Source organism: Callithrix jacchus, chromosome 12, assembly GCF_049354715.1.
Source record: "Callithrix jacchus isolate 240 chromosome 12, calJac240_pri, whole genome shotgun sequence".
NCBI classification, from domain to species: domain Eukaryota; kingdom Metazoa; phylum Chordata; class Mammalia; order Primates; family Cebidae; genus Callithrix; species Callithrix jacchus.
In genome coordinates, this window is record NC_133513.1 from 56684170 (window position 1) to 56700154 (window position 15985).

A 15985-nucleotide genomic window follows, 5' to 3' on the forward strand; every position below is an offset into this window, starting at 1 on the left:
TATATATCATCAATATTTTTTCTATTAGTATGATAATTTATTCACTTGTTATATCATTCTTGCTTTCCAGGGATGAGTTTAATTTGATCATTAAAGAGGCAGTGTAGTTTAATGAAAAGGATCAGTAGTTTAGGTGTCTTGTCACTAGCATTCACTAGCTGTGTAATCTTAGAAAAGGTACCTAATTTCTCAGGATTTTCTTATCCAGAAAATGAGGGAATAGAGAGGGTAAAAATTTTTTCCCACTCTCAGATAATTTTAAGAATTTTAAAGCACCGTTTGTGACAATGTTTCTATGGGAAAATACACTAAGTTTCAGCTTAGAACTAGATCTCCCTTCACTGTTAACAGGGCAGATACAATTACTCCTCATTTTTTTAATTCTTCCGCTACCAAGTATTAGGAGTAGGACTCCAAGAAAGTTTTAGGAATATGAGTCTGGGAGTTTGCATGAAGGAATGGGAATAGTTTGAAAGAGAAAAGAATTTTGACAAAATGAAGGGCAGAGGAGGAGATTCAGAAAGATACTAAGGTTTAAGATGGGGTGGAGAAAGCGATACTGGAACTAGGTTTATTTCCCTTCATTATTTGTATTTCCTGATTTCTTCCCTTTACCTCTGTCCATCTTTTCTCTTTTCCTTTCACCATGGTGGCATGCCTTCTGTTCTTTCCTTCCTCTTTTCCTACACAACAGTGGAAACATCCTGTTGACTTGGTCTGGGGAGAAATCTGACTTTGGAAAGAAAACTTGATGGATGGCTGTGGAATCAGACTAAGGGTTTAGCTTTTCTTTGGGGAAAGAGAGAGAGAGCAGGATTGGAGATTTCTGAGTGTCAGGAAAGAAGGAGTAATTTTTATATATTTAAAACTAAGATGGCTGGGTGAGGTGGCTCATGCTTGTAATCCCAGTACTTTGGGAGGCCAAGGTGGGTGGATCACCTGAGGTCAGGATTTTGAGACTAGCCTGGCCAACATGGGAAAACCCTGTCTCTACTAAAAACATACAAAAAATTAGCCAGATATGGTAGCCTGTGCCTGTAGTCCTAGCTGTTTGGGAGGCTGAGGTGGGAGAATTACTTGAACCTGGGAGGCTGAGGTGGGAGAATTACTTGAACCTGGGTGGCAGAGGTTGTAGTGAGCCAAGATTGCACCATTGCACTCCAGCCTGGTGACAGAGTGAGACTTGGTCTCAAAAAAAAAAAAAAAAAAGTTTAGATGAGGTCAAGGCATAAGAATGTTGTTAAGTGGTAAGTCTTTGGTGCTCTATATTGTTTAATGTATATATGGGGTCATTCTTAAGACAAAAATTTGCATTAACACTAAAGTATAAATGCACATAGCATCTCTTTTAAAAGTGTTAATTGTAAAAGAATTTTTGAACACTGATTTCTGTGATATTTAGGTTGCATACAATTTTTTTCAGATATTTATCTTTTGTCTTCAGTTTGGTAAAGGGAAATACGTAATCCATATGTGTTACAGTTTCACTAAAATAAGTACATTTCCTGTAATGGAATAATGTATCCCAGCGTTAGAATGGAAGATATGGAAAGCTCAAATGAAACCACCCCAGCTGCCTACTCTTAGAACTATTACTTGATTTGAAACAATCTATTGCTATTTTTACAAAAAGATGTCCCCTAAACACCCAGATTAGATTGGGGACAGAAAGCACATACTGTTGCTTCTGAGTATATGCAAAAGTTCTGCAATTCAGATTCAGGAAATCATGTGCTTTTGTTAGGGAGCGTGGGAGGTTTAGCTTTTCCTTTGTTGGGAGGGGGTGAGGTTTTCTGCTGAGGCAGTTTATAAAGTTATCTACGTTTCTCTGTATGTACTACAGATTTTGCAGATGTTGGTGTCCTTGAAGAACCACATGAGTTTGTATTTCATTTATATCATTACTTTTTACTTAATATACTTCCACAGGTGACACATTTCCTTAGGGGTATGACTATAAATGTGCAATTGTTGTTAGCAGTCTTTTATCAGTCTTATGTGTTTTCACATGTTTTTTTCTGTCCCTAATTATGTCTGCTTTCATCAGATATGATGGTCATTCTGTCCTTAATTTCTTCCGAGCACATATCTTTTAAGAAATCTTTACTTTAGAGCTCTACCCAGTGGCATCCCTCTTTATTCACCAGATTCTACAGTGCTACATTTTTCAATTTTTCAAATATGAGGGCCTTCATTTTTCTCCTTCTTTCTACATTCATTCTTCAGTACCACTGCCAAGTTAAATCTCTATCTTTTTATTTGTCTCAACCACCTTTTCTCCATCATTCACTTCCTTTTTTCTGGACTCTCCATCTGAAGAACGGCTCATATATGGCAATAAAAAAGGTACAGACCAGACAGAGTAACATTGTTTTGAAATATGACTTCATAAGTTATCCTCATGTCCATGTAAGTTAGCGCATTCATCAAGTAATGTTTATGTGGAGTCCTCTTGGGCCTTGTTCAAATTTAGGTTAAGTTTTATCTGAGTTAGTATTTGGTATTTTTAGAAGTCATATTCCAAGATATCTGTCTTTCTGTGCATGGAAATATTTTTCCCTCCTTTTCATTCCTCTTGTTTAAAAATTTCATTCTTTTTGCTTATTTGTAATGTTTTATACTTTTCCCTGCATGATTAGGGTTGTTTGATTGTATGTATTATTTCCCAAAGAAATGTTACTGTGGACATTTACTTTAATATGATGCATGATGTGTTTGTAGACTGATTTAAAATCCTGATTTGTACAGTGTTTTTATATTCCTGTGAATTTTTAATTTGATATCAGTATAGTTACATGTCATTCGGTTTTACAGATATAGAAATTAAGACTGAAAATATGAATGTACCTCATTACAGCCATCCTCCCCAACCCCCTACGGCTTATCCCCAGTCTAGCTCCTTAAAAATTCTGTCAATTTTAAAACAAAATGTTTATAATAATTGATTAGAAGAGAATCAGGCTTACCTTCTTCTATCCTTGGACAAGTCACTTAAAAAACTCAGTTTCTTTGTCTATAAAATGAGGAGATTGCACTTTATAGTATCTCCAAATTCTAATATTCTGTGATTCTTAGATTTTTAGTTTAGTTTTTTTTTTTTTTTTTTTTTTTTTTGTATTTTAAAAATACCTGTTTAGAGTGCCATGGTACCCAGGTATCCACACAGTTTTAGACTTGTAAAAGCTGTAGCTCCAGTGCTCATAGTATTTACCCTTTAGAAGATCATAAACATATCATGGAGCCTATTTTTTCCCTTTAAAGTATATCTTTTGTTTCTATCTTTGAAGTTGGATTTCTTTTTCTCTTTTTTTGCAGTCAGGCCCAGTTATTATCTTAGTTTTTAATTATATGTAATTGTGGACTGCTTGAACTTTAAATGAGATGTTCTCTCCCAAAAAGACTTAGATTTGTTCAGACCTCTGTATACCTAAGGCCCCTTTTGAACTAGTGTCTTTAGCCTTTCCTTAACCTTATCCTCAACCATGGTGCTTCCATATGTGTTTTCATTATGTTGAAGCACAGCCCTGAGGAACCATACTTTTGGGTCCAGAGTGATTCTAGTTGCTGTATATGAGATAACAGGACTGAGATTGATGATGTTCTTTCTGGAGGCCAAGGGAAGGAAGATAAAACCTTTGAGTCATTCCAGCCAGGGATTTAGTTATTGTGGTATATTTTCTTCTGCATCAATCATAGATAGCACAGCTAACCCTTTAGAGATGAAGCAGTAGTGATCCTTTAGCCATGTTTTTCTCATTGCTTATGTCATACTTACCTAGAGATGTAAAAGATTGTATATATTTGCATGACCTTAGGAACACACCTGGTACATTAGGTTAAGATGTGCATTGTTGACTGCTGGTATGGCCCTTAGTTCAGGATTACCTGCACAGTAGCTCCTTCATGCCATTTGTTTTAAACCAACTCAGAGCAAAAAACTTATATCGTCATAGTCTGATGGGATATTGTCAGCCTGCATGTCAAATACTTTGTGGTAGTTAAGTAAGACTACAGGACTGTTAACAAATTCCTGTCTGTTGTCTGCATGCCATAGGTTCTCATGAAAATTAAAGAGACTATAGGATTATTATCAGTTTTTGCCCTCTGGTTTGTAATGCAAGTTGGGCTCATGTTTTTTGTTTTTTGTGTTGTTGTTTTTTTTCCCATTGCTGTTTTACTGATTAGCCAGTAGAGTAAAATCATAGTGTTTGTGGATTACTTTTTATTTCTACATGTATCAGACCCCAGTACTAGACCAATGCTGAGGTAAACATTGAGAGAGCAAGAAATTTTTTAGCATGAGTTCATCTAGTACCCTCCATGTACGCTGGTGGCAGGGGACTTGGTATTGGTTTAGATGAGTGTGGAACAGGCTAACAGAATATTGTAAGCATGCATGCCCTAAACTTGAGCCTTTCTCTCTATTTATTCCATTGAAAGTAGGTTCAGCTGCAGCCCGGAAAGAAATCATAAGAAACAAAATTCGAGCAATTGGCAAGATGGCAAGAGTCTTCTCTGTTCTCAGGTAATGATATATTTTCTTGATTATTTGTTTTGCAGAAATTAACGTTTATTGTACCTTGTTACAAGCATTGTCCTGCTTGACATCTAAAAAGCAACATGGGGCTGGGTGTGGTGATACACACCTGTAATCTCAGTACTTTGGGATACCAAGGCAGGCGGATCACCTGAGGTCAGGAGTTTGAGACCAGCCTGGCCAAGGTGATGAAACCCTATCTCTACTAAAAATACAAAAATTAGCCTGCATGGTGGCGCACACCTGTAGTCCCAGCTACCTGGGAGGCTGAGGCACGAGAATTGCTTGAACCAGGGAGGCGGAGGTTGCGGTGGGCCAAGATTGCACCACTGCACTCCAGCCTGGGCGACAGAGCAAGGCTCTGTCTCCAAAAAAAAAAAAGGCAACATGGTATCATTCTTCCTGTAAAGAAGTTACTTAGGCCCTTAGGGCAGGCGCAGTGGCTCATACCTGTAATCCCAGCACCTTGGGAGGCCGAGGTGGGCAGATGTTTGAGCTGAGGAGTTCAAGACCAGGCTATTAAACATGGCGAAACCCCACCTCTACAAAAAAGAATACAAAAATTAGCTGGGCCTGGTGGTGTGCACCTGTGGTTCCAGCTGTTTGGGAGGCTGAGATGGGAGGATCACCTGAGCCCAGGAAGTTGTCAGCAGTGAGCTATGATAGCGCCACTGCCCTCTAGCCTGGGTGATGGAGTGAGACCTCGTCTCAAAAAGAAAAATTAATTATATATTTGTTTATTGAAGATGGGAACATAAGTTCCTTTGAAGCTAAGATTTTTGACTCTGGTGATTATTATTGCTCATCTTTGGTATCTCTTTTTTTTGGTGATAAAACTAAATTTACACCTTGAAAGTTGGAGCAGGGTAAGAAGAAGGGGATACTTTTTGGAGTATTCTTGATGAACTTGTTCATCCATATAGGAAGTCCCTTGTGCTGGAGCCATAAATTAATTGCCTTCCCTGGAGTTAATTCAGGAAGACTGGGTTTAAGGGTACAAATGAATAGGTCAATCTTTAAAAATTGGTTTGCAAAACTGATTATATCAGACATTTGAATTTCAGTGCATATGAAATACTATATTTTCTCAATAGTATGATGCCCCTTGATTAATCTTACCACATATTTAATAAAGCATTTCAGGAAAAATAATATATGCCTCAATTGTAAGGCACACCCTCATATCTGAAACACTTAAAATATAGAAAAATAAATGTCTTGAAATTGAGGAAAATATGGTAATAACAAGAATGTTATAAATTTTATATATGGCATACATCTAGACCCTATTGCTTCTTTTAAATTAAGTACTTGTTGGAAGTATCTAATATTTGTTGTATCTCTCTGCTATAGGGAGGAGAGTGAAAGTGTGCTGACACTCAAGGGCCTGACTCCCACAGGGATGTTGCCTAGTGGAGTGTTAGCTGGAGGACGGCAGACCCTGCAAAGTGGTAATGATGTTATGCAACTTGCTGTGCCTCAGATGGACTGGGGCACACCTCACTCTTTTGCTAACAATACACATAATGCATGCAGGGAATTCCTTCTGTTTTTTAGTTCCTGTCTCAGCAGCTGACATAGACAGGGTACTGTATTAGCTAGTGTCTGATTAATACTTAATCAGGGCAGAAAATTGATAGAATGGGCATTCCTTTCGATTGAAAATAATGGTCAGTTCCTCAGCTTTTCATGCAATGATATGGGAGCAGCTCATATCATAATGTCTGAAATATTTATTCATTTGTCTAACTCACCCTTTTCTTTTAAAAGCCCCAATTTCAGAATGTGAATCATTCCTATTACTAAAATGGAAATGTAATTCCAAGTTTCTTATTTTTAATTTTTAAAACTTATGTCATTGTATTAGAATATGCTTATATTTAAAACTACTTAATTTAGAGTTAACTACCTGCTTGGGCCCCAGAACATTACTTATGCACCTCAGTTGCCAAAATATTTGTGCAAGGTTTTGTACCCTGGTAAATGATGCCAAAGTTTGTTTTCTGTGGTGTTTGTCAAATGTTCTATGTATAATTAACTGTCTGTAACATGCTGTTTCCTTCCTCTGCAGATGTAGCTGCTTTCCTAAATCTGTCTGTCTTTCTTTAGGTTAGCTGTATGTCTGTAAAAGTATGTTCAATTAAATTATTCCATCAGACACTTGTCTGTCTTTCAATGTAGAAGCAGCTTTGTAGCACCTTGTTTTGAGGTTTGCTGCATTTGTTGCTGCACTTTGTGCATTCTGAACATGAATGTAACATTAGATATTAACTCATTGTTATAAGGGGTTGAATTTAAATCCTGTAAGTCAAAATTAAAAGGGTGTTATTAAGTGTGCCTTTATTTTGCATGAAAATAAAAAGAATTATACGTAAAGCATTTCTGTAATCTGGCTCATTGAATATTTTATACTTAAAAAAACTTTTTTTGGTGTAAATATTTGTGTAAATCTCGGGTTAACTTTTTTAAAGCCCATTACAGATTAAATAGAAGAGAGTGATGTGAATATTAATGACCATACATAGTAATTCAGTCTAGATTTCTTTCCCTGTGGTTGGAAAGCAAAAAATACGATGTAGAAAAGCCTGCATTTCTTGTAGTCACTTTTGACAGCCCTCTAAGGGTCATTGTCTATTAAAATAGACAGCAGCAGATCTGATGTTTTCCTTAGTCATAGTTAAGTTTCTTTTTGGTGTTGTAATTAGTGACTTTTTTAGAGAGAAAAAAATAGCCAATTTTAACATTTTGAATGAATTTAAATTTGACTTCACAGTTTTATTTCGTTCAGTTCCATAATAAGGGCTTTCTTTTCTTCTTTCTTTTTGGTTCGTTTGTTCTTTCTTTTCTTTCTCTTTTTCTCTTCTCTCTCTCTTGCTCTGTCTCTTTTCCTTTTTTTTTTTTTTTTTTGTGTGTGTGTGTGTACGTGTGTGTGAGAGACAGAGAGAGAGAGAGAGAGGGAGAGGGAGAGGGAGAGAGAGATAGATCTGGTCTTTTTCTCTATCTCCCAGGCTGGAGTGCAATGCAGCCTCAACCTCCTGGGCTCAAGCAGTCCTCCATTTCAGTCTCTGGAGTAGCTGAGACCATAGATAGGCTCATGCCACCACACCCAGCTAATTTTTTTTCTTTTTTGTAGAGATAAGGTTTCCCTGTATTGCCCAGGCTGGTCTCAAACTCCTGGGCTCAAGCAATCTTCTGACCTCAGCCTCCCAAAATGATGGGATTATAGGCTTGAGCCAGTATGCCTGGCCAGTGATTGCTTTTTAATAAAAAAAATTTCCTGTAAACAATTTTTACTTGTAGTCTATACATGTTCTATTTTAAATGTCATTGTATTGTCCACTACCAACACTGGTATATCTGAGAAGTACACTGTGTTTTGTAATTATAGTTATAAATTTTCATTCTGAATAAGGTTTCTTTTTTTGATTTTTTTAAAAAAACCCTGCTTTGATTTGCTTTACATTCCTTACCTTCCATTTTTATTATATTGTAAACATTAGAAAAAACGAAAAATAATTTCATGAGTGTATATTAAAACAAGATCTTAAACATTCAATAAAACTGGTAAAAATGTTAATAGAAAATGATGAACTTGAATAGCTTCAAAAATACTATGCTGTTTGTTCAGAAAACAAAAATAAAACCAAAAGGTTATCGTACTTAAATAAATTTACACTATAGTCATTTCTCAATTATCTTTGGATATAACATTACTTTTATATTGTATCCACAGCAAACCTTGCTTTCAGATTTCACAATTAGCACCTGCTAATTACATGTTTTGTTGACAGCTCAGCACTTCTATTTATTCTTAATTTGCACACAGCTTGATGCTCATTCCTTCAGCTTTGAAACCACCCTCAAGTGCTGGGGAGATTTGAAAGACAGCAGCTTTGCTGGGACAGAGAGTCCCAGCATGGACTAAATTACTGGAAGGAGTTGAGTTTAAGGGGTCTAATTTGGGACCACATAAACTAGATAGTTTCTAGTTTTGCTAGCTCTTGATATTGTGGTTTGGGCATTTGGTTGAAATTATTTTCCTAACATAAGATAAATCCACTTTGAAACAAATAACAAAAGTCATACAAAAGCTACATCTTTGTGATTATTTTTTAAAAAGTTAACCTACATTTTAAATTTTAGTAAAGTTTCCTGATGTTAGTACGTATAACTGAAAGGTATTGCAAAAGGAAAAAATTTTATATCTAAGACCTCATGCCTAATTATCAGAAAATAAAAATTGTCTTTTCAAGAACTTTAAAAGTTAATTTACATGATGTTTCTTGAGTGTTTTTACAAACTGCACAACTCTATTGGAGTCGGGTTTTCTTTTCATGTTTATTTTATGTATGTTTCTTTCTGGGAAATTCGATTGGGAGCTAGCATTGTAACGCTATCTTCACCATATGGGAAATATATGTGGCCAATTCTATTTTAGTAATACCAAATTCCTCAGTCATTTATCCTATGTAGTACTGAGGAAAACAGTTTGAGATAGCACTGTGCTCAAACTTACTAAGGCCATGTCAAGATGCCCTGTATAACTGAAAACAGAGGAGAAATGGTGCCTTTCAGATAGAGTTTTGCAATTAGCAGATCTGGGCTTAAGCGATCTTCCTGCTTCAGCTTCCTGAGTAGCTGTGACTACAAGTGCATGCCACCATGCTCAGCTAATTTTTAAAATTTCTGGAGGGGAGATGAGGTATCTCTATGTGTTGCCCAGGCTGAGCTCAAAAGCTCAAGCCATCCTTCCACCTCGGCTGTCCAGAGTGCTGGAATTACAGGCTTGATCCTCCAAGTCCTGCCCGATTTGTAATAGAATTTAATAGTCAAGGAAAATTAACCCTTATTCAGTGTTCGTCCTTTTCCTTTTGGGTCCCCAATTCACTTTACTGTTTAGCTAAGATCACCATTTTCTAACTTAGTACACTTTAATTCCTTAGATTCATCAGTTTCTTTTACATTAATTTTTTTTGGTTAAAATTATTTCTAAATCATGTTAATTGCTAAAAGATCATTTTGGGAATTAACTGGCCTTATTGCAGAAGAAGCAAAGTAGAAGAGACAAGGGCATTACTGTTACAAATATTCTGAGTAATGGGGGAATGGACAATATTGTAAGCCAGTATTGTTCTCTGCTATCTTACGCCCTGGTCCTCAGTGTGAGTTTATATAGTTCAAACCCAGAAATGAGCAAATAAAGGAATCTTTGACTACAAAATGTTTGACTAAATATGTTGAAATTCTCGAAATGGGCCAGTGACACACTATACCAAGAAATAGGTCTTATTTATAATATGACCTATGTGTCTATGTCATGAAATAATCAGAATTCATGCCTGTAAGACCTCACTTCCATTCCTTAACGTCTCTTTCATTGGTAGATGAGTAAGAAAGATGCTTAGTAGGCTTTTCCTGAGTCAAATTTGAGTTTGTGACAAACTGATTGAGTATAAATGGAGTTTTTCAAGGCTATAGATGTTAATATCTGTAGGCATTTGGAACATCAGTACTAGAATAGAAAGGAAATTCCTTGTAGACAGGAGGAATCCTTTCAGGTCTCCCACAAAGAACAGAGCCACAGAACTGTTCTACTTAGATTAATTCACCAAGTTTACTGCCCTTAAATTTTACTTACTGCCCTTAATAGTCATATCAGCTCTTGCGGCTTATGTTTTGCCTTATAAATTAGAAGTGGCAAGGAAAGCATTGCTGACCCCTTCTAGTTTACATCTTAGAGAAGCAACTGGTAATGAGTGTTGTTCTCATTGACATGAAAGAAAAGACTTTTCTGTTTGCTTTTCTGCTACAATTCTATTATAATTTTACCCTAGAGCATTTTCCTGTGATTTGTGATGGATGTGATATAATAAACATAATGGAAAATTCTAAGGCCATCAAATTACTGATTCAAGATGGGTAATTAATACTGGAGTGCATTTGCATGGGTGCTGAGGTGTCTGTGTTTATAGTAGGTTTATGTGTTCTGTGCTCTGAGTGATGTTGTCATAGTGCTGTGTGTAACCTGTGCTGTGTCAGGAATTGGGGATTGGGATGGGGCTCTCTAATTTGGGTGCTATTTATGTTAAATTGTAAATGATGATGTAGTATGGGATACTGTGATATTTTAAGTGATCATTGCCTTTTCTGCTGTACAATATGACCCTTCTCATCTCTCTCATTCATTTTGCATGCCTCTGCTCACTTCTGTACAGCCACAGTTGAGGCTATTGAGGCTGAAAAAGGTATGATCAGAGTCCTTGTGCTGGGCAGAGATCTGTGGTGTGTGGGTGGGCATCAGAGAATGTCCTGTGGGTGTGTTTTACTCCTAGCTTGCACAGCCCAAGATGAATCAGACTCACTGACTCATCAAATTTAGTAGTCCTGTAGCCCCCTTTTTTTTTTAATTTTTCTTTTTTAAATCAGAAGGGCTAATATCTATGGTGACAGTCTTTTTCTTTTTTCCAGTATAATATGCAATCAAAATGTAATGTTCCTGATTTCTTTAGCGTATAGCATGTTACGCTATATAGTATAGCTTTATAAAGTTGCCTGTTTTAATGGAAATTACCAACTGACCTGCAAATAGAGATCTGTTCCATATTTTGCATGATTCTATGCTACTCAGATTTTTTTTTCCTTAAGTGAAACCTCCTCCAGTTATAGATGTGAGTTTGCTTTTACTCATTTTCAGTAGTGTGCCTGCCTGAGAATACAGGAACTGTCACTATAATGCTTTTCTATTCATTTTTTTTTTTTGGCTGCAGTTTGGGCTATAGTTTATGGATAAGATTATATTCATATATATCATGTGTTGGCTTGGTATTTCACACTCCTCAGTGTTTGCAGCCCCAGGCATTTGTTTGGTTCATATGCACAGACTAAGTCCTAGGGATTGCAGATATTAAGCAACCAGATTATAACTAGTTGCTTAAAAATCTTTCCCATGAACATTTTAATAATGGAGGATGCATCATTCTAGAGGAAGTGAATGATAAACCTTACAGTTGGTGGAGAATTGCCATTTATTTTGATTTGAGTTTCTAAAGATTGTGCAGTATGGCCATTAATTAAGATATATCCTAAAATAGGAGATTATAAATACTTTTTTGCTATTGCCCATACACAGATCTAACTCTTGGAGGCACTTCCCACCTTTTTCATGTTATATTGGTGGTAGTGAGCTGACCTTGACCTCCAAGATAGTTCTGATATACTATAGTTTAACCTTTCTTTACCTCTTTCTCCTCCCAAGCTCTTGGTACAGATTTGTATGTTGAGGATTAACCTTGTTTAGCCTCCTCACTTGCCCCTACTCTCATTGCTGCCTTACTATGATAGTCACTGGTGATCTTAGGGACTGATACAAGAGATAATTGGTATAGTAAAAGTCAGACTTAGATAATTTCCTGGAGGTTGATTTTGGGGGCAGGAAAGGGTTAAAATTTTTTGTGTGTTTTAATTTTTTTGAAAGGCTTTGCTAACACTTGTCATCTATGAAGCTATCATGTTTATAGTTAGATTTAAACATTTCACATTTTAAGGGGAAGACTGAAATGAGGATAGGATTCAGTTAAAGTAAGATTTAAGTGTTGCTACTTACAGCTACTAATTTCTTGCTTCTTAAAAATCATTAATTATGTTTTTGAAATCTCAGAAATGTTTTTCAATTACTGACTTATCAAATTTGCATTTTGTTAAGCAATACGAGGATTCTCTCCACCACATAGAATCTGCAGTTTTGAAGAGGCAAAGGGTTTGGATAGGATCAATGAGAGAATGCCACCTCGGAAAGATGCTGTACAGCAAGATGGTTTCAATTCTCTGAACACCGCACATGCCACTGAGAACCACGGGACGGGCAACCATACTGCCCAGTGACCCACGACTTCCCAGGGACTCTCACATCTCGGGCCCCAAATGGACAGATCACCCGAGGAGCTGGAGGGGTCGGCCCAGCTGACTGTAAATGTCACAGTCCCTCTGAAGAAATCATTGTGCTTCTGAGACCCCAGCTTCCTTCCTGGATGGAGGCTTGTGGGCCCTGGGACATGTGCTTTCTGATAAGATTGGGTCATCGCTGCCAAGGTGGAGAGCAGTGAGCAAGGGGCTTGGGGCAATTTCCAGTGGAGGGCATCCACACCTCCATTTATGCTTGTGGTTCACACATTTAAGTTTACAAATCAAATTTCTTTTCCCCTTTAGTAGAATTAGATTTTGTTTTTCAACCATTACTTCAAATGCAATCATAAGAGCTAATGTGGACTTTTCTTTTTCCATGAAATGTCTTTAAAGGATGAATTAGCATGGTCTTAAAATACATTTCTGAGGTTACTAGCTGTATTTTGAATTGTGAGCAAAATGCTGAGAAACCCAGTTGGCATTTATACAAAATGTTGACCTCAGGTCTATAGTTCTTAAATGTGGCTAATTCTGTAACATAGTCTTGGTATTTTTTTAATTATGAATGCATATCCTATTTCTAGGCAGGCTCTTTTACTTGAACAGAAATCCAAAAACTAATTTAGAATCTTTTTTGCCCATATCTTTTAAGATTTACACCCCAGAGATTTAAGAAGAAAACCTCTAAATTTCAAAATTATGAAGAATTACAGAATTACTCATTTAAGGTACTTTAAAAGAAGTTTGTACATTGTCAAAGTAAATTTTAATTCAAATCATGTCTGTAAAACTTGATGTATTTTGTGTATGCATGTTTTCATTTTGCAAATATTTAATATATAGACCTATGATGTACAGGTACGACATGTATAGGTTACCTAGATGTTATGAGAAATTTTAGTTTATTGTGAGTACTCAAGTTGCTTAAATAGCCACCAGGGTGATTTGCTGCTGGCTTTCTATCATTTTTATGTTTTAATGCAAAGGAAATTTTAAAATGTTCTGGAAGTGTTTTTGATTAAGCAATGCAGCCTAGAAGCAATGGTTCTGTTCAATCATTCAGATGTTAGTGGAAGCATAAAAGTCAAGACTGCATGTTGAAACTTTTCTTTTGATAGTTAACTGAACTGCTTGGTTAAATTAAATGGAACCATGTGCTAATTTTTCACAGTTATTGACCTGTATTGATTGCCACTGTAGATTGGTATTTCCCTTTACTTTGGTGGCCTGCTTCCCTCATGCCCTGGAATACAACTCAGAGCTCCAGGCAGCGGAACCATTTATTGTTTTGTTTGCCAGAAAGTGCACCCTGTATGGTCTCCTGTCTAAGTTGGAAATATTATGCATGTGCAGGACTATTCGAGTATTTTATAAACAGTAGCACACAATAAATTCCATGCATGGGCCGCTGCTCCTATCTCTGTGTTGGGTTTTATTTAGAAGATGCACTCTGATTTGGCCTTTTGATCCAAATCAGAAAATCCTGTTACTAGAGCTGGGATATCCTCTTGAGATTATCTCATGGATAGTTCATGGTGATTTGATTAACTAAATTCTTTATAAATTTTGCCTTTAAAAAAATGCTTGCTATATACTTGTTTTACAAGAGCATTAGTAACTGAGCACTAGAGGACTTTCCCTACTTTAGGCCTCTTAATCTAATACTTAAGATCACTGTTTATTTTAATTAAAGGAAAATATGTTATTGTCTAGAATCTTGTCACAGTGGCATTGGGAATTTACTGGATGGCCTAACAATAAGAAAAAATATTAGTGATAATTGCATTTTCCTATCCTATTCCTTTCTTCTTTGTCATAATCAAAATAAGTATAGGATTTTGCACATTGAGGGATATTAGGATATTGCTCAAAATTATATAATATAATCATATAATAACTTGAATTATAGTTCTCAATAATTACAATGAAATACATTATAAAACATTAAGTCAAAATTTAGGTGGGGCACAGTGGCTCATGCTTGTAATCCAAACACTTTGGGAGACTCAAGAGGATCGCTTGAGCCCAGGAGTTCATGGTGATAGGCTGCATAGAGCTATGATTGTGCCACTGCACTATAGCCTGGGCGACACAGCAAGACCCCATCCCTTTAAGAAATAATAATAATTATATATGTGTGTATATATATATATGTATAATACACACACAAACACATATACATACACTTACATATGTAAATATATTAGGCAATCATACACACACACAAACACACACACACACACACGCTTGCCTAATTCCAGGTAACAGAACTTCTCAAATTGTTAATTATTACAGCTTTCTACTTGCCATAATATTAACTTACAATGCAGCCCATTAATTTGCTCTAAAGTTATTATGCATTCCATACCTTAAAGATTGCTGTTGTTGTTGTTTAATGAAAGCTATTCAGTGAAGAGTTTATCTGGCTAAAATAGACCCAATAGAAAAATGAATAAATAAAATAAGCATTTAGTATATCAGATGCCAGGAACTTCCCTAGCCCTTGGTGCATAACTAGCATTATATAGTGTTTGTGGGAATCATCGGTGAGCATTAAGTATTATCAGCAAAAAAAAAATTATAGACTGATGGTAAAAATTAAGAGGAAAACAAGAGAAAGGAACCAAACTCAGGAAAGCAATATACCTGAAGAGTGATAGAGTATCACACAGTGCCTCACAGACCACTTCCTACATGTTAAATAGGAACTTCTTTCTAGTCTTTCTTCATAATTCACTTCACAGCATACCTTTTATTAAGAGTTTTTAAATGAAATTCATGATGAATACAAATTGTGAAAAGTTCAGACTTCTTTTTTCTTTGAGACAGAGTCTCACTCTGTCACCCAGGCTAGAGTGCAGTGGTGTGATCTTGGCTCACTGAAGCCTCCGCTTCCACGGTTGAAGCGATTCTCCTGCCTCAGTCTCCTGAGTAGCTGGGATTACAGGCGCCTGCCACCACGCCCGACTAATTTTTATAGTTTTAGTAGAGACAGGGTTTCACCATATTGGCCAGGATGGTCTCGATCTCCTGACCTCATGATCCACCCACCTTTGCCTCCCAAAGTGCTGGGATTACAGGTGTGAGCCACTGTGCCTGGCCAAGTTCAGACTTTTTAAATTGTAATTTTAAAAATTTAAATGTCTACCAGAGCAAGTCGTAGTGATGGTAAAATGTAAGTATTCAACATCAAATTTTTTCTATATTATTCTTTTATATTCAGTGACAACTTCTGAGTCAGAAAAGTTAACCTCTGATGTCTTGCACCTTCTGCAGTTGTCATTATTAGCAGAACTTAAAACATTTGAGGTTCTCACTAAATTTTGAGGCCCATTAAATTTGAAGTTGGTCTGAAACTTTTGCCCCAAGTGAATTACCCCTCTTTTATTTAGGGTTTTTTGCTGTTGCAACTGTTTTCCTTTATCCACAGCTATTCTACATAACGTTATGCAGTATTTTGTTGAATCCTTAACACTTTTCTTCCACCATCCCTGCCTGTAGTTTGTACTTTCTACAGTTTGGGGTTCCTGTGTGGATTTGGTTTGC

General features: G+C 36.5%; 1 protein-coding gene across 8 annotated transcripts in view; it reads left to right on the top strand.

Annotated features, from left to right (window-relative positions):
* PPP3CB (protein phosphatase 3 catalytic subunit beta) overlaps window positions 1-13856 on the top strand; it is a 58908-nt gene extending 45052 nt beyond the window's left edge. For 2 of the 8 annotated variants that reach the window (XM_009009710.3, XM_054242324.2), the window contains 4 exons: window positions 4441-4525; window positions 5891-5988; window positions 10753-10782; window positions 12240-13856. In XM_009009710.3, the coding sequence (XP_009007958.1) occupies window positions 4441-4525; window positions 5891-5988; window positions 10753-10782; window positions 12240-12418 (392 nt within the window). In that variant the 3' untranslated portion in view covers window positions 12419-13856. Of the gene's footprint in view, window positions 1-2319; window positions 2347-4440; window positions 4526-5890; window positions 5989-10752; window positions 10783-12239 lie in introns of all 8 variants that reach the window. The other 6 variants (XM_009009707.4, XM_009009708.4, XM_054242322.2 and 3 more) reach the window with 6 other exon arrangements.
* The last annotated feature ends 2129 nt before the right edge of the window (window positions 13857-15985 follow it).